The sequence below is a fragment of the Pipistrellus hanaki genome, assembly GCF_964339955.1.
Source record: "Pipistrellus hanaki genome assembly, chromosome: 1".
NCBI classification, from domain to species: domain Eukaryota; kingdom Metazoa; phylum Chordata; class Mammalia; order Chiroptera; family Vespertilionidae; genus Pipistrellus; species Pipistrellus hanaki.
Window position 1 is genome coordinate 188,323,569 of NC_140503.1, and position 24,948 is coordinate 188,348,516.

Here is a 24,948-nt window from a genome sequence, read left to right on the forward strand (position 1 = left end):
ACCAATTGATGTGTTTCTCTCATATTGATGTTTCTTTTTCCCTCTCTCCTTCCTCTCTCCCTAAAAATCAATGGGAAAAGATCCTTGGGTGAAAAATTAAAAAAGAAGGAAGGTTGTATTGGAATGGTCTTAAATATTATATCATGGAAAGAATTGATATGCTGCTTCATGAAAATTTGTTTTAATTATACTTTTTATAATACGGTTATATTTTTTTAAATAGTTTTAAGAGCAAAATCAAGGTTAGAGTCCTAATGATCCCTATAAGATAGATGTGTTTTATTTTTTTTTAATTGACTTTTTTTATAGAGAGAGGGGAAAGGAGAGAGAGAAACATCAAGGTGAGAGCAAAACATTGCTCAGCTGCCTCCTACACCCACAATTTGGGCATGTGCCTTGACCAGGAATCAAACCAACCTGGGAGGATGACCAAAGATAACATCCAAATTAAGGGGAGAAGAGAAAACCAAAGACATTAGAACATAGATTGTTTGATTTGATTTTTCTTTTTTTAAATATATTTTATTGATTTTTTTAAGAGAGGAGGAGAGAGGGACAGAGAGTTAGAAACATCGATGAGAGAGAATCATCGATCAGCTGCCTCCTGCACACCCCCTACTGGGGATGTGCCCGCAACCAATGTACATGCCCTTGACCGGAATCGAACCTGGGACCCTCCAGTCCGCAGGCCGACGCTCTACCCACTGAGCCAAACCGGTGTCAGCTGATTTGATTTTTCAAATTTGATTCTTCATTTGTCTATGAGTTATTAAAAGCTCATAACTAAATATTATCACTGTAAACCACATCAAATAGACAATCTCTCCACTTTATTGCCCATTAAATAAATGATTATTGTATAACTTACTAAGACTATATACTCCATTCCCCCATTTTCCTGCCTCTCAACTTTAACACTTATCCTATCTAATAAAAGAGTAATATGCAAATTGACTGTTATTCCAACTCACAAGATGGCTGGTAGAGGAGGGCAGTTGGGAGAGGCCAGGCCTGCAAGGGAGGTCATTTGGGGGCAACCAGGCCTGCAGGGGAGAGCAGTTAGGGTAATTGGACTGGCAGGGGAGCAGTTAGGCATCAGTCAGGCTGGTAGGGGCATGGATAGGTGGTGATCAGGCTGGCAGGAAGAAGCGGTTAGGGGCAGGCAGGCAGGCTAGCAGTTGGGATCCAGTAGTCCTGCATTGTGAGAGGGCTGTCCCAGATTGGAGAGGTTGAAGGCTGGGCTGAGGCACATACACACCCCATGCACAAATTTCATACACTGGGCCTCTAGTTTCCAATATTATACTAACTAAATTGTTTCCATAACATGTAACTTTGTAGACATGTCTAACTTGCTGTAAAGTCCTTAAGGATAGGCTGGAAGTTAGGTATTAATAAATAGGGAATAATTATATGTTTGTAGTCATGATTAAAAGTCATCAATGATCACCTAAGCTGGTTAGACTCAGTGGATAGAGCATCGACCTGTGGATGATCAATAATGGCTTGTTTATAGTTGTGATGAGTGAACTTTTTGTGATGGATTTCACTTAAAATATTTGCTCAGTGGATAGAGCTTCGGCCTGCGGACTGAAGGGTCCCCGGATTCGATTCCAGTCAAGGGCATGTAGAGGGTGTGCAAGAGGCAGCTGATTGATGTTTCTCTTTCATTGATGTTTCTAACTCTCTATCCTTCTCTCTTCCTCTCTGTAAAAAATCAATAAAATATATTTTTTTAAAATAAAAAATATTTTCTTATAGAGTATCTTTTGCCATGAAATATAGCTCTTGGTGCCCTAACTGGTTTAGGCTCAGTGGATAGAGCGTTGGCCTGCAGACTCAAGGGTCCCAGGTTCAATTCTGGTCAAGAGCATGTATCTTGGTTGAGGGCACATACCCAGTAGGGAGTGTGCAGGAGGCAACTGATTGATGTTTTTAACTCTCTATCCCTCTCTCTTCCTCTCTGTAAGAAATCAATAAAATATATTTTGAATAAAAAAGCTCTTCATTAGCATTTTGTTCACATCATAACATCATACCCTATGAAAGAGGAGCCACATTTTCTACATTCCCAGTATCAGACTAGACTCTAAGATAAGAAGAAAATAGGGCAAGCGCCAGTTATCAGCTGTCTTAAGGAATCTACTTTGCAATATTTCTGTCAGTGTCTTATAAGCCATGCCTAACTACTAGATATAAATCCTAATTCTGTGTAGCCAGCTTGTGCAGCCCATAATATTAAATTATATTTATAGTTATCTTCTTTTAATGGATTAAAATCATTGTCTATATTTCTAAAGCTATATCTGTTCCTCCAGGTTCTGTCTTTCACACATCCTACCTCGTTCCACTCTTCAGAGACATATGAGTCCCTGTTACAGTGCCTCCGAATGGAAGATGACAAAGTAGCCGAAGCTGCTATACAAATATTTAGAAATACGGGCCACAAAATAGAAACAGACCTACCCCAGATACGATCGTGAGTATATTTTTTCTCCTGGTAAACACAAGAAGCTTCTAAGTGTGGGAGCCATAGGATCTTTGTTTTCCTTTCACATAAGAAGACAGGTGAGAGGAAAGACAACTTGTATTTAGAAACTACTTCTCTGTGTTCTTTGTTTCATCTTTTCTCTGACTCATTTCTCCCCTACCATTAAGATATAGGTAGAGGAAGAACTGAAACTTAGTTTATAACAATATGATTTTAAAATACTAATATTAATCATCAAGAGTTATCACAGAATTTAGAATTTGTGGTTAATATATTTTCCTAACCTATGTATGTTCATCTTTTTCTCTCCAACTGGTTATAAATTCAAAATTACTACCTTCATATCCCATCACAGAATGGGATAATAAAGTAGTGAGCTTAATAAAATATTTCTTAGTTGCATGGTTTTTGACAGCGGTGCTTTTTATTGTTTTTATCTCTCCCTCTGGATTACCTCCCTTCTCATAAGAATAACGTACAGCCCTAGCTGGTTTGGCTTAGTGGATAGAGCATTGGCCTGCGGAATGATGGGTCCTGGGTTCAGTTCTGGCCAAGGGCACATGCCTGGGTTGTGGGCTCGATTCCTAGTGTGGGGTGTGCAGGAGGCAGCTGATCAATGATTCTCTGTCATCATTGATGTTTCTATCTCTCTCTTCCTCTCTGAAATCAATAGAAATATATATATATTTTAAAAAGAATGACACATTTTGTTTCACTTTGGTATCTTAAAGAGGTTTCTTAGGATCAGAATTGTGCTGAGACTATATTTGGACATAAGATTTGGGAGATAAATTTTGGAAGAATACTATTACTGATAGCTATTGAATCACATGTTCAGAGTATATGCAGATAGTTTATATCCAGTCAAACCGGTTTCTCCTTACAGAGTAATCAGAACAAGAAGCCTCATGACTCCTAAAGTTTTTATTAAATTTGTGAGCTTATGGTTAAATTTGAGAAATAATTAAATTTTCATTGTACATTTTCTTTATTGTCAGTGCTATACTGGTGCTAATAGGAAAGAACTACCACAGTCAATCACTGCTCTTAAGAAGGAGTTTATAGTTTGGAGATAATACTCTTTATGAAGAAAATAGAGCAAGGGCCAAGTATCAGCTGTAGGATAAAGTTCTCATGTGTTTATGAAAGTAGAAAAATCTCTCTATATATATTTTAAGATAAAGGATTAGTTATGAGGGAATTCTATCCCAAAGGAAGCAGTGGAAAAATCAGGTGTGGCTGGAATAGTTAACTTTGGACACAAGAAATACAACCTTTTTTTTTCTTTTCTTTTTTTCTAAAAGACTAATGGGGAAGGAAGGAGAGAGTCACTGAAAAGCAGAAAAGCACAAAACTGTAGACCTCAGTAACAACCCTGATGCATCATAGAATTATAGCACACTAGGAAGCAACAAAGAAAGGTTCAAGTTGACTTATGTGCCGAAACCGGTTTGGCTCAGTGGTTACTGTGTCAGCCTGTGGATTGAGGGGTCCCAGGTTTGATTCTGGTCAAGGGCATGTACATTGGTTGCGGGCACATCCCCAGTAGGGAGTGTGCAAGCGGGAGCTGGTCGATGTATCTCTTTCATCGATGTTTCTAGCTCTCTATCCCTCTCCCTTCCTCTCTGTGAAAACTCAGTGAAATATTTTTTAAAAAAAACAAAAAAACAAAACACACACACACACACATACACACACACAAAAAAAACGAATACACTTATTAAAAAAAAAGTTGACTTATGTATCATCATTTCATGAGGCTAAGAAGAATTAATAATGCATTTAACAACAATTGGAACAACGCATCTTCCTTTGCTGTATTATTTACAGGAATTGTTACTCTGCTAAATTATTTTGTGAAGGAAAAGACTTAAGCATTACTCTATCAAAGAGGCTCTTTGGGCATAGAAATCCCTCTTCCAAACTTGCATGGAGAGAAAAATATGACATATTCAGATCAAATCAGACCTATAGTGACTAGCATATGTTCCCATTTTGTTGTTGAATCTAGCTTTCCATTACCATAAGAGGACCCTTTGTCACCACTGATCTTATAATCTATAAAATAGGATAATTGCATTACATTTAATTACGACAAGTATCTTTCCTTAAATTTTTATTTTTCCTTATAGATTTTTTAGTTAGAAAAATACTTTGTTCTAATTAGAACATTATATTGTAAATGTTCATTGTAAAAACCTGAAACTTTAAAAAATACAAAGAATAAGTCACTTAACATTTTTTATGAAATGTTTTGTCTGTCTACTTGACATGTATGTCTATTTTTTATAGGTTGATACAAACATGCTTCTTCATTCCACTTGTTTTCCATATCATCAACATTCAATACTTTAAGACTAATATGTATTTCCACATTGTCCTATAAAAAAGATTTCTTAATTTTGATTTTCATTGTCAATATGGAGGTTAGGGATTTTTGACCCTATACTTTTTGACTCAGTGGACAGAGCGTCGGCCTGCGGACTTAAGGGTCCCAGGTTCAATTCTGGCCAAAGGCACATGCCTGGGTTGTAGGCTTGATCCCCAGTGTGGGGCGTGCAGGAGGCAGCCAATCAATGATTCTCTCCCATCATTGATGTTTCTATCTTTCTCTACCTCTTCCTTCCTCTCTGATATCAATAAAGAATTTTTTTTTTTTTTAAGTATAGGGATTTTAAGAGCAGAAATGCTTATCTTCAAATCCCAACTCTACCGTTTCCTAACCCTGTTACCTTAAGAAGCTCAAATAATATTTTTGTGCACTGGTTTTTTTCACCTGTTTATTGACTGTAATAATTAATCCTCTTTGATTTGAAGATTAATCCATATGAAAATACTTAGAATCATAATTTGCATCAAGTACTCAATGTCTGTGACCTTGCATACTTTCTTTCACTGATATGATAATTTCAGCTTTTTCATAAAATTTGATCTTTTGCTACTGGTATTCCTTGAATCATACTTTGGAACTGAGAAGGAACTTTAGATCTTTCTATAAATCTGGTAGTTTTTAAGACAGACTTTTCTATCAGTATATATCCAGATAGTTATAGAAGAGAACATAGAAGGTAACCAGAACATCTACTTGTAGCTTATGGGCTTTTGTTTTGAATTTCTGTTTTTGTCTTTTACAGGACTTTAATTCCTATTTTACATCAGAAAGCAAAGAGAGGTACTCCACACCAAGCAAAACAGGCTGTTCACTGTATACATGCCATATTCACAAATAAAGAAGTCCAGCTTGCACAGATTTTTGAGGTATATATAATATGTAGGATATCTTTGTATTGATTTTTATTTTTATAGTCTGTGAAGATAGGTTTTTTGTTTGTTGTGGGTCTTTTTGGTTTTTTGTTTTTGTTTTTTTAGGTGTGTTTTTATCCCACCCTAAAATATTGCATGGGAGCAGAATCTCTCTCTGTTTATTCAGCAATACATATTTAAATATATATATATATTCAGATTATATATTTAAATACTATGTATGGAAGGGTGTTTGTATGTTTGTGTTAGGACATTTTACTTAATTGGGTCAGTAATCCATTTAATCCTCAAAAACTATTAAATGACTTTGAACCACCGAGTTAAAAGTACCTGATACCCTTACCTGAAAATTAGTCCTGTTGGCCTCTCCTTATATATGATTCTTGGCCTGATTCCATTACTAGAAAGGTATTCCTATTACCATAAAATTGGATATAATATGAACAGAACCCAGTGATGTCTGGTTTTTTATGATTCATAGTCATTTAAAATGTTTCCACAGGATAAAAAATTCACTAACATAACAAAATTATTCTTGTACATGGCTCAAAAATAATGCTGATCTGATGATACAGAAATGTTCTTGTTTTCACTCCTACCTTTAATTGTGCTTTATTTTTTTCTATTACCTATTTTCTGCATTCTTCAGACTTGTTAAATTTTAGTAGGTAAAATAAGAGAAAAGTATCTGATATGACTGAAGTTACTTTTGATCATATAATTAGAACAGATTTGTTTGAGCATGATAAATTCAGGAGGAATTCGGAACATTTGCTCTTTCCATAGAATGTCTAGCTGTTTACAAAACAAACTGGTAATTTTGACTTTTATTTTTATAGCCACTCAGTAGGAGTCTGAATGCTGATGTACCAGAACAACTTATAACTCCATTAGTTTCATTGGGCCACATTTCTATGTTAGCACCAGATCAATTTGCTTCCCCAATGAAATCTGTAGTAGCAAATTTTATTGTGAAAGACCTGCTAATGAATGACAGGGTAAGTTTCTCATTTAATTAAATTTAGAATCTTGAGATTAAGACTGTTATCTATCTACAACTTTATCATAGAGTAAACATTTCTGCTTCTTTAGTTATAATTCTTTTTAAGTTATTGTATGCTTTCCCTCCTTATTTATTTACTTAATTTCCAAATGACATTCTTACTGCTGTTTAGCTATTACTAGATATTAACTTTTAAGAAAGAAAAAATGAGCCCTAACTATATAGTTTGACTCAGCAGAATAGAGCATTGTTCTGAGGACTGAAGGGTCCCAGGTTCGATTCCGGTCAAGGGCACATGCCCATGTTGTAGAACCTACCCCCAGTGGGCAGCGTGCAGGAGGCAGCTGGTCAGTGGTTCTCTCTCATCATTGATGTTTCTTCTGTCTCTCCCTCCCCCTTCCTCTCTTAAATCAATAAAAATTATATTTTTTTCAAAAAAAGAAAAAATGAGAACATGAGATGAATAAATTATGTAAAAAATATAAATCAAAGGACAATTTATTTGAGTGCCAGAATTTTGTTTTATTAAACATTGTTAAAAAGTGAAATTGAATTTAACTAACATTTTAAAATATAATTACATTGCACTTTGGCCCTATATTTATGTGTTATATTTTAATTAATGAATTGTGTGTGTGTGTGCTCGCACATGCACACACATACTAATGTATTAGCTCTCAGTTGGAGTCCAAACACACCTCTGATTAAGAATCTCTACTTTAGCCGAAATCGGTTTGGCTCAATGGATAGAGTGTCAGCTTGGGGACTGAAAGGTCCCGGGTTCGATTCCGGTCAAGGGCATGTACAATACCTTGGTTGTGGGCATATCTCCAGTAGGGGGTGTGCAAGAGGCAGCTGATCGATGTTTCTAACTCTCTATCCCTCTCTCCCTCTCTGTACAAAATCAATAAAATATATATTTTTTAAAAAATCTCTACTTTAGTCAGGGGAGAAGGTGTCAATCAGGGAAAAAAGAGACATATGTAAAACTTTAGACAATAAATGAATAAAATTTTTAAAAATATCCACTTTATTAAATGTACTTAAATTTAAAAGTTATTTAATTGATTTTAGAGCTAGAGGAAGAGGGGAGAGAGAAACATCGATTTGTTGCTCTAATTTATATACTTACTGGTTGCTTTTTGTATGTACTCTGACCAGGATCACACCCACAACCTTGGCATATGAGGATAAGACCCTAACCAACTGAGCTAACCGGCCAGGGCTAAAGAGTTAATTTATTTAATAAAGACAAACCAGTCTTACCTGCTGGATCATTGTGGGCGCCTTTCAGTTCATGCTGACTTCCACACGGTCCAGTGGTCTTCAAGTCCTCAATTTCTGAGCTTAGGTAGGAAGAGACTTGGCAGTGCACTCTCCTCTTTTCCCTTCCCCCTTGGATGTAATAGACAAGGACGGAAGAGCATGGCCAAAGTCTCATTCCTATTCCACATTCTTGTGCTGTTTTTTGAACTGTTGCTAGATGTAGCTGGCAACAAATGTGAAATTTAAGGCACCTCTTAGATAATGACTTAATTGTTAATGGATCCTAATTTAAAATGGCTTTTTTGTGTGGTAAAATATACATAAAATAAACTTTGCCATTTTTACCATTAAGCGCACAGTTTGCCTATGCTATATTCACCCATATTCTTAATATTTTTGTTGGATGTTTTTGTTTTGATTCATTTTAAAAGATAAAACAAGTTTAATCATATATATACCTCCTGTATACTGGTACGTACATGTGAGATACTCAGGAAAGCCAAGTAACTCTTCCCAAATGGCCTAAACTACCAGCTAAAATATGCACCCACATTGTTGTGTACATCACTACTATCTACTTCCAGAACTTACTATCTCAGATGGAAACTGTATTCACTAACGAATAACTTCCCATTGCCTCCAACCACTGGTAAACTCTGTTCTACTTGCTGGCTCTATGAATTTGCTTTTTCTACAGACCTCTTATCAGACAAATATCATAGTATTTGTTCTTTCGTGTCTGGCTTATTTCAGAGTATAATGCTTTCAAGGTTGTATTATACTGTAGTATGAATCAGAACTTCATTTTATGGTAGAATAATCCATTGTGTGTGTGTAGCCTACATATTGTTTATTCATCTGTTGATAGACACTTGGATTTTTTTATACCTTTTGATTATTATGAATAATGCTGATATGAACATTTGAGTCCCTGTTTTCAGATCTTTGGGGTATATACCTAGAAGTGGAATTCCTGAGTCATATAGTCATTCTATGTGAAACTTTTTGAGGGATCACCAAACTGTTCCCCACAGTAGCTCTATATTCCCACCAGCAATGAGCAAGGATTCCAATTCCAATACATCTTTGCAACACTATTCTTTTCTGAGTGTTTTTTTATAATAGACATACAAGAAGCATTATCTTGTGGTTTTGATTTAGGTTTCCCTAATGACTAATGATGTTGGGGATTTTTTTTATGTACTTTTTGGCCATTTAAATATTTTCTTTGGATTTTCAAAGTCCTTTGCCCACCTTTAATTGAGATGTTTGTTCTCATTGTTGAGTTGTAAGAATTCTTATATATATATATATATATATATATATATATATATATATATATATTTTTTTTTTTTTTTTTTCATTTTTTTATTAAGGTATTATATTGGTTGCTTTTCCTGTAAGAATTCTTTATATAACCTGAATATTAAACCTTTGTCAGATATTTGCTAAATGCAAAATCATAAAGATTTCCCCTATATCTTCCTGAGAGTTTTCTAGTTCTTAAATTAGATCTTTGATCCATTTCAAGTTCATATTTTATATGATACGTGGTAACAGTTCAGCTTTATTCTTTTGCCTGTGGATATCTAGTGCCATTTGTTGAAGAGACTCTTCTTTCCTTAATAATTGATCTTAGCACCCTTTAAAAAATCAGTTAAACATATATATTTGATGGTTTTCTGGTTTCTCTATATTATTTCATTGGCCTAAATGCCTATACTTACATCAGTACCAATCACATTATCTTGATTACTATAGATCTCTAGTAAGCTTCAAAATCAGGAAGTTTGAATTCTTCAACTTTGTTCTTTTCTAAACTATTCTTGTTGACTTTCCTATAGCACTGCATTGTTCAGCATGAAAAATTTAATGAGCAGAACTTTAAAAAAATTTTTAAATTAAATTTATTCAATTGACTATAGTCAACAGGTGAGAAGAATGGAAAATTATGGTCTCCAGATGAAGAGGTTTCCCCAGAAGTACTAGCAAAGGTAAATTTGTGTAGGTCTTGATAACTTTTATGTTGAAAAATAAACATTCATAGATAACCTTTTTTTAACCTAATAGTTAAGAATCAGTTTTAAATGAGTTCCTTTATTTTTAAATCAAAAGTTGTGTGTTTCTAGAAGGAACCAATTTTCACTGAGTTATTTATATATAGACTAGAGGCCCAGTGCACAAAATTGGTGCAGAGTGGGGAGGGTTCCCTCAGCCCAGCCTGCACCCTCTCACAATCTTGTACCACTGGCTCCTAATCACTCACCTGCCTGTCTGCCTGATCACCCCTAACTGCCCTCCTCCCTCCCCTCTCCCCCTGCCAGCCTGATCACCCCTAACCACCTCTGCCTGCTGGCCTGATTGCCCCTCACTGCCCCCCTGCCAGCCTGATCACCCCTAACAGCTTTTGCCTGATGGCCACCAACAAACCCCTTCCCATCCCCTTACCTCCCCCTCCCCCCCCAGCCTGGTCGCCATTTCAAGTCGTTTGGTTGCCCCTCACTAACAACCTTGCAGGCCTGGTCGCCCCACACAGCCTGTTGCTCAGTTGTTTGCTCGTTCCTCACTAACCCCCCTGCCAGCCTGGTCACCCCACGAAGCCTGGTCAGTTATCATTTGGTTGCAGTGGTAGCTTAGGCTTTTATATAGATAGATAATATATCTGCATCTTATGTAGACCTTTCTGCCAGCTAAAACATTTTCAGTGAGGCTGTTTTTACTCAAGTGATTGTTTGCAGAATGTTGAAGCTCAAAATCTAGATCTTACATCTAGCCTCACCTTCACTATCTTACCTACTATAAGCATATTAATATTAACTTTGCAAAAAACAGATTGCTGTCATCAAATTGGTAAGTTTCAGTAGATGTAAATTGTAGCTCATAAAACTAATTTTTAAAGTGGTAGTGTTGGGATTTAAAATAAGATTTCTTCATTATCACTTTCCTTGATAATCTGATTCACCTTTGTGTAACTTCAGAGACATTATATATTCCATCAGTTCCTTTTTCCAGGTTGTCAATAAATATATTAAATAATACCTATATTCTTTGGGTAGTGCTTTCACATATGTTGATAGCAATCTTTTGAGTATAAGCTTCCAAGTAATTATGATCACAAATGGAATCTCCTAGTGTTGCTTGGTGTTTTGTTTTGTTTTTTACCAGAATGTTAAATGAGATTGAATTAGACTTGATGGTTTCATCAAAATAGTTTTTCAGTACTACAAAGAATATTAGTCTGAATAGTAATAGTTATTTTTAATCACTATAATTGGCATAGTTTCAATAGTTATTTTAAACAATATATTTTCACATACTTTGAAAACACTGGCAAGTGTTCAGGTGTGAAAGGCCTGAGTTCAGGAGCCACACCTTGGTCAAGTTATCCGTCATAATAATGTCTCAGTTGTCTTACGGTGGAGATAATACTTCCCTCATAGAGTTGCTTGGAGATTAAATAAGTTAATACATTTACAACCCTAGGAAAAGTGCCTGGTGGCAGATTAAATGCAATAAATATTAGTCCTTATTGTTATTATTCTGTAGACTTATTTAATAAAGCATATCTGCTGACACAAGCTCACTTATCTAATTAAATTAAATTTCCATTTAATTGGAATTTTAGGTTGCTTTCTTTTTTTAGCATGTTAATATTTTATAGGTACAGGCAATTAAACTTCTGGTAAGGTGGCTGTTGGGGATGAAAAACAACCAGTCTAAATCTGCCAATTCAACTCTTCGGTTATTATCAGCGATGTTGGTTAGTGAGGGTGACCTGACGGAGCAGAAGAGGATCAGGTGAGATTTTTCTTTGTTTTTAATTTTTTTTTTAGCTCAAAATGTTGGTAGAACTTACATAGGAATTATTTCCCTAATGAATATTGAATGTTGTAATTGCGCCATGTTCTTTGGAATCAATTTTCATGTACTCACTTGGGTTTTACATCTCAATAGTGATGTTATATTTTTCTTCACTCCTAAAGACTAAACTCTTCCCAATAAATATTTAGTCATTATCACTGTAGAAATGTTACAGTTAGCATCAGCATTTGTTTCAACTACTCAATTTATCTGTTGAATACTACTCTTTGCAAAACACTATGAAAAACATTGCAGCAAAAACAGGTAAGATTCAGTTCTTTCCTTCAAGGAACTTACTTTGTATAGTATAGTGATACGAAAAGCAGAGTGACTTGGTAAAACGAAAGGAATAAAAATTTCAGTGTAGGTTTCAAAAAAAGAAGAGTTGCAGCCTCCTAGAGGATTGCAGAAGACTTCAGGATCCTCCAAATGCAAAATAAATGTTTTCATTTCTACACATTTTTGCTCTTTACATCTGTGAAATTACCATCTCTACTTTCTGTTCTTCCTAAGATGAAAATAAAACCCAAAGTTTTTATGATCCTAGCTTATTTCAACTTCTTGATGTACTAAATTTCAAAAGCACTAACAGAAATAACTAAAGAATCCTACTTGTGATGCATCCTACTTTAAAACTGGTGTTAGAGGACAGGTTTTATTCATTTATGCAGACAGTATTTATTGAGCATTCTCATATGTGGTACTGCTATGCTTTTAAACATACAAAAATCTCTCCCTCCAAGGAATATGCACTCTGGTGGAAGAGATAGGAAATGAGCGATTAGAGTAGAGATGCTGAATGTTTTGATAAACTGAAGAAAACCATGAAAAATTATTTTTATCATAGAACAAGCCAAGGGAAGCTTTGTATGTACAGAATGAAGATTAGAGCTAAGTTAGGAATAATGAGAAGTTTCATATTTAGGGAAATTATGTACAGTGCATAGCAAAGGCTTAATAAAAGGAGCTTTTACAAATCAATGATAAATAGGCAGAGTCCCCAGAAGACTATGTACCAGTTTACCTTTAAAAATGTTTAACATTCCCTAGCTGATTTGGCTCAGTGGATAGTGCATCAGCCTGTAGCCTGGAGGGGTCCAGGTTCGATTCTGGTCAAGAGCACGTGCCTGGGTTGCGGGCTTGATCCCCAATAGAGGTGGTGCATAAGGCAACCAATCAATGATTCTCTCTCATCATTAATATTTCTTTCTCTCCCTCTCCCTTCCTCTCTGAAATCAATAAAAAAAAATTTTTTAAATGGTTAACATCACTAAATACAATTTAAACAAGTGATACATCTTGCCTATTAGATCAGTAAAAGTACATATTCTATATATTTGTTTTAATTTTATTGATTTCAGAGGGGGAGAGAGAGATAGAAACATTACTATGAGAATCATTGATCAGCTGCCTCCTGCATTCCTCCTACTGGAGATCAAGCCTGCAACCCTGGCTGTGCCCTAACCCAAATAAAACCATGACCCATACGTCAACGCTCAACCACTGAGCCCTGCCAGCTGGGCAAAATATATATACAATACATACACACACACTTTTTTTTTTAAGGAGTAGTTCCATGGAATCAGGGAAATGAATTCCCTCATTATTCCAGTAAATATATATTGGCGCAGTCTTATCAGGACAGTTTGGCATTTTTTGTCTAGATCCTTAAAAATGTTATCCTTTGACTCTATTTTTACGCTCATGAGATAAAAGAATCATGCTCTTTACAGCATTTTTTGTCCCTCATTGTTACAAGTGCTCACTTTATTTTGTTTTAAATATATTTTTATTGATTTCAGCAAGGCAGGGAGACGGAGACGGAGAGGGAGAGAAACATCAATGATCAGAGAGAATCATTGATCGGTTGCCTCCTGCACACTCCCTACTGGGGATCAAGGCCACAAATCGAGCATGTGCCCTTGACTGGAATCGAACCCGGGACCTTCTGGTCTACAGGCCAGTGCTCTTATCCACTAAGACAAACTAGCTAGGGTGCCAGTGCTCACTTTGACAGTCCTGTTACCCAAGAGTGCATGCTTTCTCCTCTTGTATGCTAAACCAGCGGTCACCAACTGGTGGTCTGTGAGGTCCAGAAAGTTGGCTACTGCTATGCTAAATAATAATCTCGTATGGAGTCTGACCAGATTTTCACATTTCCTACAGTCTTCAAAACCGTGCTATGTTTTGCATAGAAGTTGAAGTGAGAAGATTGTCCTTTCATCCCATTCAGTGTCACTTTTTACTATTTAGGATCGGGAGTAGGGAACCTTTATTCTGCCATTTAGATATTTATAGCATAATTCACAAGCAATACAAAATTATCTATTTAAAAATTAGCCTGCTATATTTGGTCAAACATTTCATGAACTCACACCTAATATCTTGGCAGGGCCAGACCAAATTATTTTGTAGGCCTTATACAGCCTGCAGGCCAGACGTTCCCAACCCCTGATTAAGGTGATAAAAAGTCCACTGGGTGAGAGTGCATGGACCTCCCAGTTTCCCTTTTAAAACTGATGGTGCAAAAAAAGTCTCCTCAGAGATTGGTACTTGAGATAGACTGGTTCTCATCTCCATAGCCTTTCCTTTAAATTTTGTTGTTACTCCTTACCCGAGGATAATTTTCCCAATGATTTTTTTTTCCCCAGAGAGGAAGGGAGAGGGAGAGAGAGAGAAACATCAATGAAGAGAGGATCACTTTGATCGGCTGCCTCCTGCATGCCCCCTACTTGGGATCGAGCCTGCAACCCAAGCCCTTGACCGGAATCAAACCTGGGACCCTTCAGTCCGCAGGCCTGGTGCTCTATCCTGAGCCAAACCATCTAGGGCCTAGTGATTTTTAGAGAAAGTGGAAGGGAACCAGGGAAAGAGAGAGAAACATCAATGTGAGAAAGAAACATCGATCAGTTGCCTCTCACATGCACCTGACAGGCCAGGGATCAAATCTGTAAACCAGGTACGTGCCCTTAACTGGGAATCAAACCCTCAACCCTCCAGTGCTTGGGCCAAAGTTCTAACCTCTGGGCCATGACAGCCAGGGAGGTATCTTTTCCTAGGTATTTGTCTGATACCTCCCCTTTTCTGTTACAAAAATCATTTCCTGATTTCTAGCCCTTCATTTCTTCAGACAGTATGCTTAAGCTAGAATTCTATTAAACATATGTATACAAGCATGTGCATTTAAAAATTGTTGAGCATTGACAATATATTTTAGCTGAAACCGATTTGGTTCAGTGGTAGAGCGTCCGTCTGCGGACTGAAAGGTCCCAGGTTCGATTCCGGTCAGGATCATGAACATTGGTTGTGGGCAAATCCCTGGTAGGGGGTTATCTTAATTTGGTGGTTTTTTTTAAATCAGATTTTCTACAATGAACATGTATTCCTCTTAAAATGAGAAATATAGTTCCTAAAATTCTTCTGAGAGCTGCAGTTAGTGTGGTTGTGATTGTAATCAGAGTTTACTAACTGTGGTGGAGGATGGAAGCTAAACCATAACTAAAAATGAAGGCAAATAAATTTATTATTAGATAGTCACTATGATTTGAGCCTTTTTACCTGTATTGAATTCAAGGATTCAAAGTAGCTTTCCCATATTTGTACATTGTTATTTTAAGCATAAATTGTGCTGACTATCTTAATACTCAAAAAAGGGATCAAAGTATTTTTATGAATGATAATGGTTATAGGAAATGTTTATTTCTTTTTTGTTTATAGTAAATCTGATATGTCTCGCTTGCGATTAGCTGCTGGTAGTGCCATAATGAAGCTTGCTCAGGAACCTTGTTACCATGAAATTATAACCCCAGAACAGTTTCAGCTCTGTGCACTTGTTATTAATGTAAGTAACCTTATTTTTGTCAGTTACTTAGCCTTCAAAGTTAAATACATAGAAAGTATTTTATGGACATAGATCCATTTACAGTATGTATATGTGCACAAAAGAGATTGTATTTAAGTATTTTTTTTTGGTTTTGTGCTGCTGTAGGATGAGTGCTACCAAGTAAGACAGATATTTGCTCAGAAACTGCATAAGGCCCTTGTGAAGTTACTTCTTCCATTGGAGTATATGGCGATCTTTGCCTTGTGTGCCAAAGATCCTGTGAAGGAGAGAAGAGCACATGCACGACAGTGTTTACTGAAAAATATCAGTATACGCAGGGAGTACATTAAACAGAACCCTATGGCTACTGGTAAGTCACTTTGAAAGTTTCTGGTGTGCAAATATATCCTGTTAGTATGTCATTGGGAGAGTATTTTATATATTTCTATTGTAATTTATAATAATACTGCGATTTCTATAGAATGCTCTCTTTGCAATTTTGATGTACCTAAAATCTAAAGTTCTAGTTACTGAGCCCTCTCTAGTGCATGATACTGTTTGAGGAAACTGCATTTTTCTTATGGAATCAGCAGTATGGCTCAATTAGAACACTTTGCTCAAATGTCAGTGAGTAAAGAATTATTCTAGCTTTGCCAGAGACCCTCCATACCATCTAACTTATTCTTTGGTTTTGTAACATTTAAAATAGAAATAAAAGTATTTTAGTATTGGGTTTTATGTTGCCTGTAATGTAGAATAACTGAGAGGGAAAATGAAAACTGAAGTAGAGGGATTTTAGAAAAGCTACCTTTACTGTTGTTAATAATGATGTTTTCACTTTAGAGAAATTATTGTCACTGTTGCCTGAATATGTAGTTCCATACATGATTCACCTGCTAGCCCACGATCCAGATTTTACAAGGTCACAAGATGTTGATCAGCTTCGTGATATTAAAGAGTAAGTCACGTTGATTTTCACAAATTCTTAAAATTATTTTTACATTTTAAAAATGGCTTAATTTTTTCTTTTACTATTCCCATTAGAATAAAAACCCTTTTATGTTTTGTTATTTGTGCTGTTTATATTAATACATGCTTTGGTTACTTAGTTTGACAACTTAGAAAGCCATGTAGTAGCCAAAACCGGTTTGGCTCAGTGGATAGAGCATCGGTCTGCGGACTGAAGGGTCTCAGGTTCGATTCCGGTCAAGGGCAGGTACATTGGTTGCGGGCACATCTCCGATGGGGGTGTGCAGGAGGCAGCTGGTCGATGTTTCTCTCCCATCAATGTTTCTAACTCTCTGTCCCTCTCCCTTCCTCTCTGCGAAAAATCAATAAAAAATATATTAAAAAGAGAAAAAAGAAAGCCATGTAGTAAAAATTTCTCTCCTTTAATGATCTTTACTTTCTTTTTTTTTTTCTTTTTTTAAAAATATATTTTATTGAATTTTTACATGGAGGAAGGGAGAGCGATAGAGAGAGAGAAACATCGATGAGAGAGAAACATCAGTCAGATGCCTCCTGCACACTCCCCACTGGGTATCTGCCCGCAACCAAGATACATGCCCTCAACCAGAATTGAACCTGGAACCCTTGATTCCGCAGGCCAACGCTCTATTCACTGAGCCAAGCCAGTTAGGGCATAAATGATTTTTACTTTCAACCTCAAAAAAATAATGCCTAAAAATATGCTGAACATTCAAAATATTCTGTGGCAAGACTGGGGTAATACAAAATTAAATTTGTTATCCCAGGCACATATTTGTCTCTAGAGGAGAGAGGCAAGTCACTATTGCAAAGCACTGGTTTCTAGAGTATTCTTTATGTGAACTAGAATTTGGTGTGTGATGCACGGTGAACAAGTGAGAGATGGCCTAGAAAAGTCTACAAATGGCCTCAAAAAAACTTTAAAGCGATACTTTCTTTTCCATTGCTGGCTTTTGCTTTGTACTCTTGGTTTTTTTAATCCTTACCTGGGGGTATGTTTATTGGTTTTAGAGAGGGAAAGGGAGAGGGAGAGAAACATCAATGTGAGAGAGAGATATCTGTCTTTGCCTCTCATATACATCCTGACTGAGGATGGAAGCTGAAACCTAGGTTTGTCCCCTGATTGGAAATCGAACCCGAGACCTTTAAGAATACAGGACAGTACTAACCATCTGAGCCACACCAGTCAGGGCTAGAAGGAGTCCTTTTTTTTCCCCCACAGAGAGGAAGGGAGAGAGAGAGAAATAGAAACTTCAGTGATGAGAGAGAACCATTCATTGATTGGCTGCCTCCTACACACCCCACACTGGGAGTATATTCCCTGACCGGGAATCAAACTGTGACCTCCTGGTTCATAGGTCAACACTCAACCACTGAGCCACGCTGGCTGAGCCAGAATGATTATGTGCCTCATGAAACTCATATTTTCTCATTAGCTGTCTTCATTTTTAATATTTTGGTGATTTAATTTTCCATTTAAATTTAACATTAAGATATTTCTATTAATCATTAGGGTTTTCTTTATATTTTACTTTTTTTATTTAAATTCTTTATTGGTTAGCCGAAACCGGTTTGGCTCAGTGGTAGAGCGTTGGTCTGCGGACTGAAAGGTCCTGGGTTCAATTCCGGTCAAGGGCACTTACTTTGGTTGCGGGCACATCCCCGGTAGGGGGTGTGCAGGAGGCGGCTGGTTGATGTTTCTCTCTCATCGACGTTTCTGGCTCTCTATCTCTCTCCCTTCCTCTCTGTAATAAACTCAATAAAATATATTTTAAAAATTTTTAAATAAAATAAATTCTTTATTGTTTAAAGTATTACATAAGTCTCCTTTCACCCCCATTGTATATTTTGCTCTTACTATATTCAAGTATCAGAACTTTCCAAAAAGGTATATAATCCATTTAAGCAGAAACACCTACATGTAATCTCTGTAATACATGAATAATGTTTACCATTTAGGTGCCTATGGTTCATGCTTGAAGTTTTAATGACAAAGAATGAAAACAATAGCCATGCCTTTATGAAGAAGATGGCAGAGAACATCAAGTTAACAAAAGATGCCCAGTCTCCAGATGAATCCAAGACAAATGAAGTAAGATATATTGGTCCATTAAGATGTTATAGGAAAAAATATCTTTGCCTTTGTCCCACTTGTTTTTGCTATTAATATATTGATTACAGAATGTTTGTACAAATATGTATTTATAGTCAGTTTTTATTGTTTTGTTACTGTTAAATTCTATTATTTGAGGCCTGTTTGTTACTCTGAAAAGACATTAACACTTCTCCAGAGCAAGGAGATGAGAGCTAGTAAATTGTACAATTGTACTGTCTCTCAGACTTTTAGTGAGATTTACAGACAAGTAAGTAGATCTTATATTTTTCTGTTTTAATTGGTTTACTTCGATTTGGTTTGTTTGCTGTTGTTTAATGCATACTTGGCATTCATGTTAAATGAGTTTTTTGTTTAACAGGAAGCTACATAAGAATAAATGTCAAATACAAATGTGAAATGTTCAAGGAATAAATAATAACCACACATTCTTCTTTTGATTCCATTTTATGCATTGGGTAGAATTGGTTCTTGTAATTATTTTGCACTACTGAAAGCTATATATGATCTTTTTTTTTTTTTTCTCCCTAGAAACTTTATACTGTATGTGATGTTGCTCTGTGTGTTATAAATAGTAAAAGTGCTTTGTGCAATGCAGACTCACCAAAGGATCCAGTACTTCCAATGAAATTTTTTACACAACCTGAAAAGGTAATTTTCTTTCCCTTCCTTTTTCTACCACACAAACTGATTTAATATTCAGTTACCATCAACTCCAGTGGCAAATATTTGATTGTCTGGACTGTAGAGTAAAAAAAAAAAAAAATACCTCGCCAAAACCAGTTTGGCTCAGTGGATAGAGCGTCAGCCTGAGGACCGAAAGGTCCCAGGTTTGATTCCTTTCAAGGGCATGTACCTTGGTTGCGGGTACATCCCCAGTGGTGGAGGGGATGAAGGAGGCAGCTGATCAATGTTTCTAACTATCTCTCTCCCTTCCTCTCTGTAAGAAATCAATAAAATATATCTTTTTTAAAAAATACCTCTGTGAGTTTATGAAGAAATGGGGGCTTATCTTCCAGAGCCCTGAACAGTATCATTCTCACCGTACAGAGTGGGAGAGAACATATATATGAAATAAAGAGTTAGAATTAATGGAATTGGTTTTGATAATTGATAGACCTGGATTCTAATCAACCACTTTTAAAAGATATTTTTATTGATTTCAGAGAGGGAGAGAGATAGAAACATCAATGATGAGAGAGAATCATTGATTGGCTGCCTTCTGCACCCCCTATGGAGGATCAAGCCTGCAACTCAACCCAGGCATGTGCCCTTGACCAAGAATCTAACCTGGGATCCCTCAGACCGCAAGATGATGCTCTGTCTGCTCAGCCATACATAGTACATTTATTTTGCTATCAGCAAATTAAGTTTTTTATATAAGTTTTCCAGCTAACTCAATCTCCTTTACGTTTCTCTAGCTAACTTTTTTAAAAGATATATTTTTATTGACTTCAGAGAGGAAGGGAGAGGGAGAAAAGATAGAAACATCCACAATGAGAATCATCGATTGGCTATCTCCTGCACGCCCCCTACTGGGAATTGAACCAGCAACTGGGCATGTGCCATGGCCATGAATTAAACCATGGCCTCCTGATATAGAAGGTCAGATAAATGAACCACTGCTGCCTGGCTCTCTAGCTAATTTTTTTTTTTTTTTTTTAATTAGTCATATCAAGGAGAGAAAGAATATTGAGTAGGGAATATCTTTCTTTTGGCTATTTTCTTTAAAGATTCAGTGTTAACATTTTTTAAAGCTCTTAATCCTTTATTTCCTGCTTTAAGATGGTATTTTAAAGTTTAATTTTCCTGTGCTTTGTAATCAGAAAAAAAATGCAGTTTTTAACATTTTTTTATACATTTTTAATCCTGAAGACAGATTTCAGAGTGATATCTTCCCTCTCCCCCGACCCTACACACAGTACTTTCCAGGAGAACATTCCAGGAGACAAAGTTTACTGCTTCGAATGCCATACTTTGACAAAAATTTTAATCAGATTTTCTTTAATGATTTAGTATTTGGCATGTATTGTGCCTGTTTGTTTATTGGAATAATAAGGATTACAAAGTTATTTGCCCTTTAATTGAATTTACTCATCTTTACAAATATTCTTAAGTGAGCTCTTTTTTATTTTTCCTAAGTGAGCTCTTGAATTTAAGTTTACTTTGTTGTTAACCCAGAGCTGTCATGACTGGAATAGTACCCAAATAGAATATTCATACAGTAGTGATCCTGTTCTCAATAATTAAATTGTTTTGTCACTGCACGTAATTTTAATAGTTTCTTAATTTGATATTTGAAACTTAGTGTTTTTTCCCTTAATAATATCTTGTTTTTTTTCTGTTTTCAATGAACAACTTTCCTCATTTCCTTTTCTAATATCTTGCTTTTAATCTAGGCATATTGAGATAGTACTAATGAGGCTATAGTATTATCTTCATGAATAAAATAAATGAACTTTGGTGCCTAGGCCTTGTAACATGTAATTTAGCTACATAAAAGCCTTTGTGCAAAAAGAAAAGAAAGAAGATACAGCTTTGCCTAGAACACATGTCAAAAGTGATTTCTTTATGGGCACTGCTCTCTCCTAAAACACTAGTAAGAAGGAAAACATAATAAAAGAAAATGTTACTTTAATGAACTTCTTGATTGTATTGAAGCATTTTGTTTCTTTGGCACCACGGTGGGTTATTTGTGTGCTGTCCCAGGATATGTAACAGAAAAGCATGGAAGTATCAAAGTTGAGCTCTAGATATAATTTGCAGGAAAGTATCTTCAGTGTCCACATTTGGCTTAATTCACTTAATTATATTTTGGTGGTGTATTCACATTTTTGATTTGGACAAAATCAAAACATGAAAAAATGCAAGTGTTCCATTTAAAATATGATTTAAGTAGTTTATCTCTGATATTTGCCTAAGTCTTATGTGCCATGGATTTAATTTTAAAGCTAGATTTATGGTATGGTTCATTAAATATGCATTGTCTGGCTGAAACCGGTTTGGCTCAGTGGATAGAGCGTCGGTCTGCGGACTGAAGGGTCGCGGGTTCGATTCCGGTCAGGGGCATGTGCGTTAGTTGCGAGCACATCCCCGGAAGGGGGTGTGCAGGAGGCAGCTGGTCGGTGTTTCTCTCTCATCGATGTTTCTGGCTCTCTCTCTCTCTCCCTTCCTCTTTGTAAGAAATCAATAAAATATATTAAAAAATAAATAAATAAATATGCATTGTCTGATTAATTGATATGTAAACACAAATGTAATAAAAATACATGTTCACTTTGAATTTTTTTTTATAGGATTTCTGTAATGACAAGAGTTATATTTCAGAAGAGACGCGAGTACTTCTGTTAACAGGAAAGGTATTATGTACTAGATAACTTGGGGATCTTTATTTCATGTATATATTACTTCTGATACCGAGATATAACCATTAACTGTCCCCCAGATTTTATAGTTTTTGATTCTTAGGGATCATGTTGTGGATTGTAGGATCTAAAGCATTTGTTCTTTAAAAAAATTATTTGTTTTCTTGGGCTTTTTTTTTTTTTTTTTAATTGATTTTAGAGAGGAAGGGAAAGAGAGAAACTGATGAGAGAGACACATCAGTCAGCTTCCTCCTGCATATCACCTCCCCCCTTTCTGAGGATCAAGCCTGAAACCCCTGGACATGTGCCTCCACCGGGAATCAAATTGGAGATCTCTCTGGTTCATGGGTCCATGCTCAACCACTGAGCCACACAAGCTGAGCTCTGGGGCTTTCATTGCCATTAACCACGCTTTTGAATTATGATCATGTGTTCTCATCAGTCCTGATTCTAAAGTTTAGAATCCACAAAGCAGATTTTTCTGAAAAGTAGTATAATAATTTTAGATGTGTAAGATATAACGGGAAGAAATAATTTCAAAGTATTAATGAGTTAGGCAGTTTATATTATATAAAAGTAATATGGCCCCTAAAAGAGCAAAAGTAAATTTAATTTTCAATTAGCACTATCTGAACTAATACTATGTACCCTCAGTTTATTTGTAATACATTTTATTTTGTATTATTATATTCACTGTGTTTATGGGGCCTTTTTATTTCAATTGAGCAGCAAGGAATAATTAAATATCGCCTAATTATTAAGTACAGGTAATACTTGATTTGTAATTATTATATTCAGATAAGTGTAGTTTCCTAGAATTGTCATTTCTAAGTTATTTGGGATAGACTTTCTAAAATAACAATAATTTCTTAGCTCAAGCTAAATATTTCTTAACATGTGCCTAAATGCGTATGTATTCTTTTCAGTAAGGTAAAAAGTAACGTGTTTATTTAATTTTAGCCAAAACCTGCTGGAGTACTAGGTGCAGTAAACAAGCCGTTATCAGCAACGGGAAGGAAGCCGTATGTGAGGAGCACTGGAGCTGAGACTGGGAGCAACATCAATGTGAACTCAGAGCTAAACCCTTCAGCAGGAAACCGGTCACGGTAATTTCCCCCCACTTGTTTTTATTTCACAGCTCAATTTATCTTTTAACTTTTCCTAAACACTATATCATAGAAATAGTCGTTAGGAAATATTTTGGTACAAAATAGTAGTGCTAAATTAGCACTAATGATGTAAATTGTGAGTGTAGTATAACATTCTAAATGTGTAGAGAGTTAAATGGAAAAAACACAAGGATTTATAATATAACTAATTTATATGGAAATGTCTTCTAAATATATATCTACCGTATATGTGAAATTTTAACATGGGAAAATATAATTCTTTTTTTTTTTTTTTTTTTTTAATTGATTTCAGGGAGGGGGGGTAAGAGAGAGAGAGAGAGGATCATTGATTGACTGTTCCATGCATACCCCACACTGGGGATCGAGCCTGCAACCTGGGCATATACCCTGACCAGGATCAAACCATGACCTCCTGGTTCATAGGTCGAAACTCAGTCACCGAGCCACACCAGCCAGGTGAAAATGTAATTCTTAAATAAATTGAACTTATAAGCATGAGTTGAGTAAAAATAACCTTTCCATGTATAAAAATATTCCCTGTTTATTTTAACACTAGAGGCCTGGTGCACCAGTGAGGGTCCCTCAGCCTGGCCTGATCAGGGCTGATGAGAACATAAGACCTTTGGTTAATCTCTTCCGTCCCTGCTTCCCTCAGATTCGTCAATCTGTGTCATGTTTCAGTGCCTGAGGTTTCCGCTCCTGCATTGAGCATTTGCCCCCAGGTGGTCAGTGCACATCATAGCTTAGGTTTTTATAGAGAGAGATTGTTAGGTAAGTCGTGGTAGTTTGTGTGGTTTTGAGAAATGAATCCATTTATACATGTTGTCAAACTTGTGTGTACGGTCAGCCAGTTTCTTAGGCTTTTATATATATATATACTAGAGGCCTGTGCACAAAATTCATACATCCTTAGCCCAGCCTGCATCCTCTCCATTCGGGGACTCCTTGGGGGATGTCCTACTCCCCTCGCAATCCTGGACCACTGGCTCCTAACCGCTTACCTGTCTGCCTGCCTGATCGCCCCTAACTGCTCACCCCTGCTGGCCTGGTCACCCCTAACTGCTCACCCCTGCCTGCGTGCTTGCCCCTAACTGCTCACCTCTGTTGGCCTGGTTGCCCCTAACCATCTCGGCCCCTGCCACTGTGGCTTTTTCTGGAAGAACATCCAGAAGGATGTCTGGAAGATGTCCGATCTAATTAGCATATTATCCTTTTATTAGTATAGATAGATGTCACACATCTATACTAATAAACCCCGCTAGAGATTCTCAACCTGTGGGTCGAGACTCATAGGTTGAGAACCTCTGCTGTAGAGCCAAGACCATCGGAAAACACAGATATTTACGTTACAATTCATTAACAGTAGCAAAATTACAGTTATGAAGTAGGTTGGGGGTCACCACAACATGAGGAACTGTATTAAAGGGTCATGGCATTAGCAGAAGCCGGTTTGGCTCAGTGGTAGAGCATCAGTCTGTGGACTGAAAGGTTCCAGTTTCGATTCCGGTCAAGGGCATGTACATTGGTTGCGGGCACATCCCCGGTAGGGGGTGTGCAAGAGGCAGCTGGTCGATGTTTCTAGCTCTCTATCTCTCTCCCTTCCTCTCTGTAAACAATCAAATATATTTTTAAAAAAAAAGGGGGG

General features: G+C 36.5%; 1 protein-coding gene across 2 annotated transcripts in view; it reads left to right on the forward strand.

Moving 5' to 3' along the window:
- The window catches only part of PDS5A (PDS5 cohesin associated factor A), a 97,706-nt gene that overhangs the window by 64,434 nt on the left and 8,324 nt on the right, over positions 1 to 24,948 (forward strand). For both annotated transcript variants that reach the window (XM_084900500.1, XM_084900501.1), the window contains exons 19-30: positions 2,319 to 2,479; positions 5,626 to 5,749; positions 6,595 to 6,753; positions 9,950 to 10,018; positions 11,686 to 11,822; positions 15,603 to 15,726; positions 15,874 to 16,078; positions 16,552 to 16,666; positions 18,655 to 18,787; positions 19,340 to 19,459; positions 22,105 to 22,167; positions 23,134 to 23,279. In XM_084900500.1, coding sequence (XP_084756626.1) covers positions 2,319 to 2,479; positions 5,626 to 5,749; positions 6,595 to 6,753; positions 9,950 to 10,018; positions 11,686 to 11,822; positions 15,603 to 15,726; positions 15,874 to 16,078; positions 16,552 to 16,666; positions 18,655 to 18,787; positions 19,340 to 19,459; positions 22,105 to 22,167; positions 23,134 to 23,279 — 1,556 coding nt within the window. The remainder of the gene's footprint in view (positions 1 to 2,318; positions 2,480 to 5,625; positions 5,750 to 6,594; positions 6,754 to 9,949; positions 10,019 to 11,685; positions 11,823 to 15,602; positions 15,727 to 15,873; positions 16,079 to 16,551; positions 16,667 to 18,654; positions 18,788 to 19,339; positions 19,460 to 22,104; positions 22,168 to 23,133; positions 23,280 to 24,948) is intronic.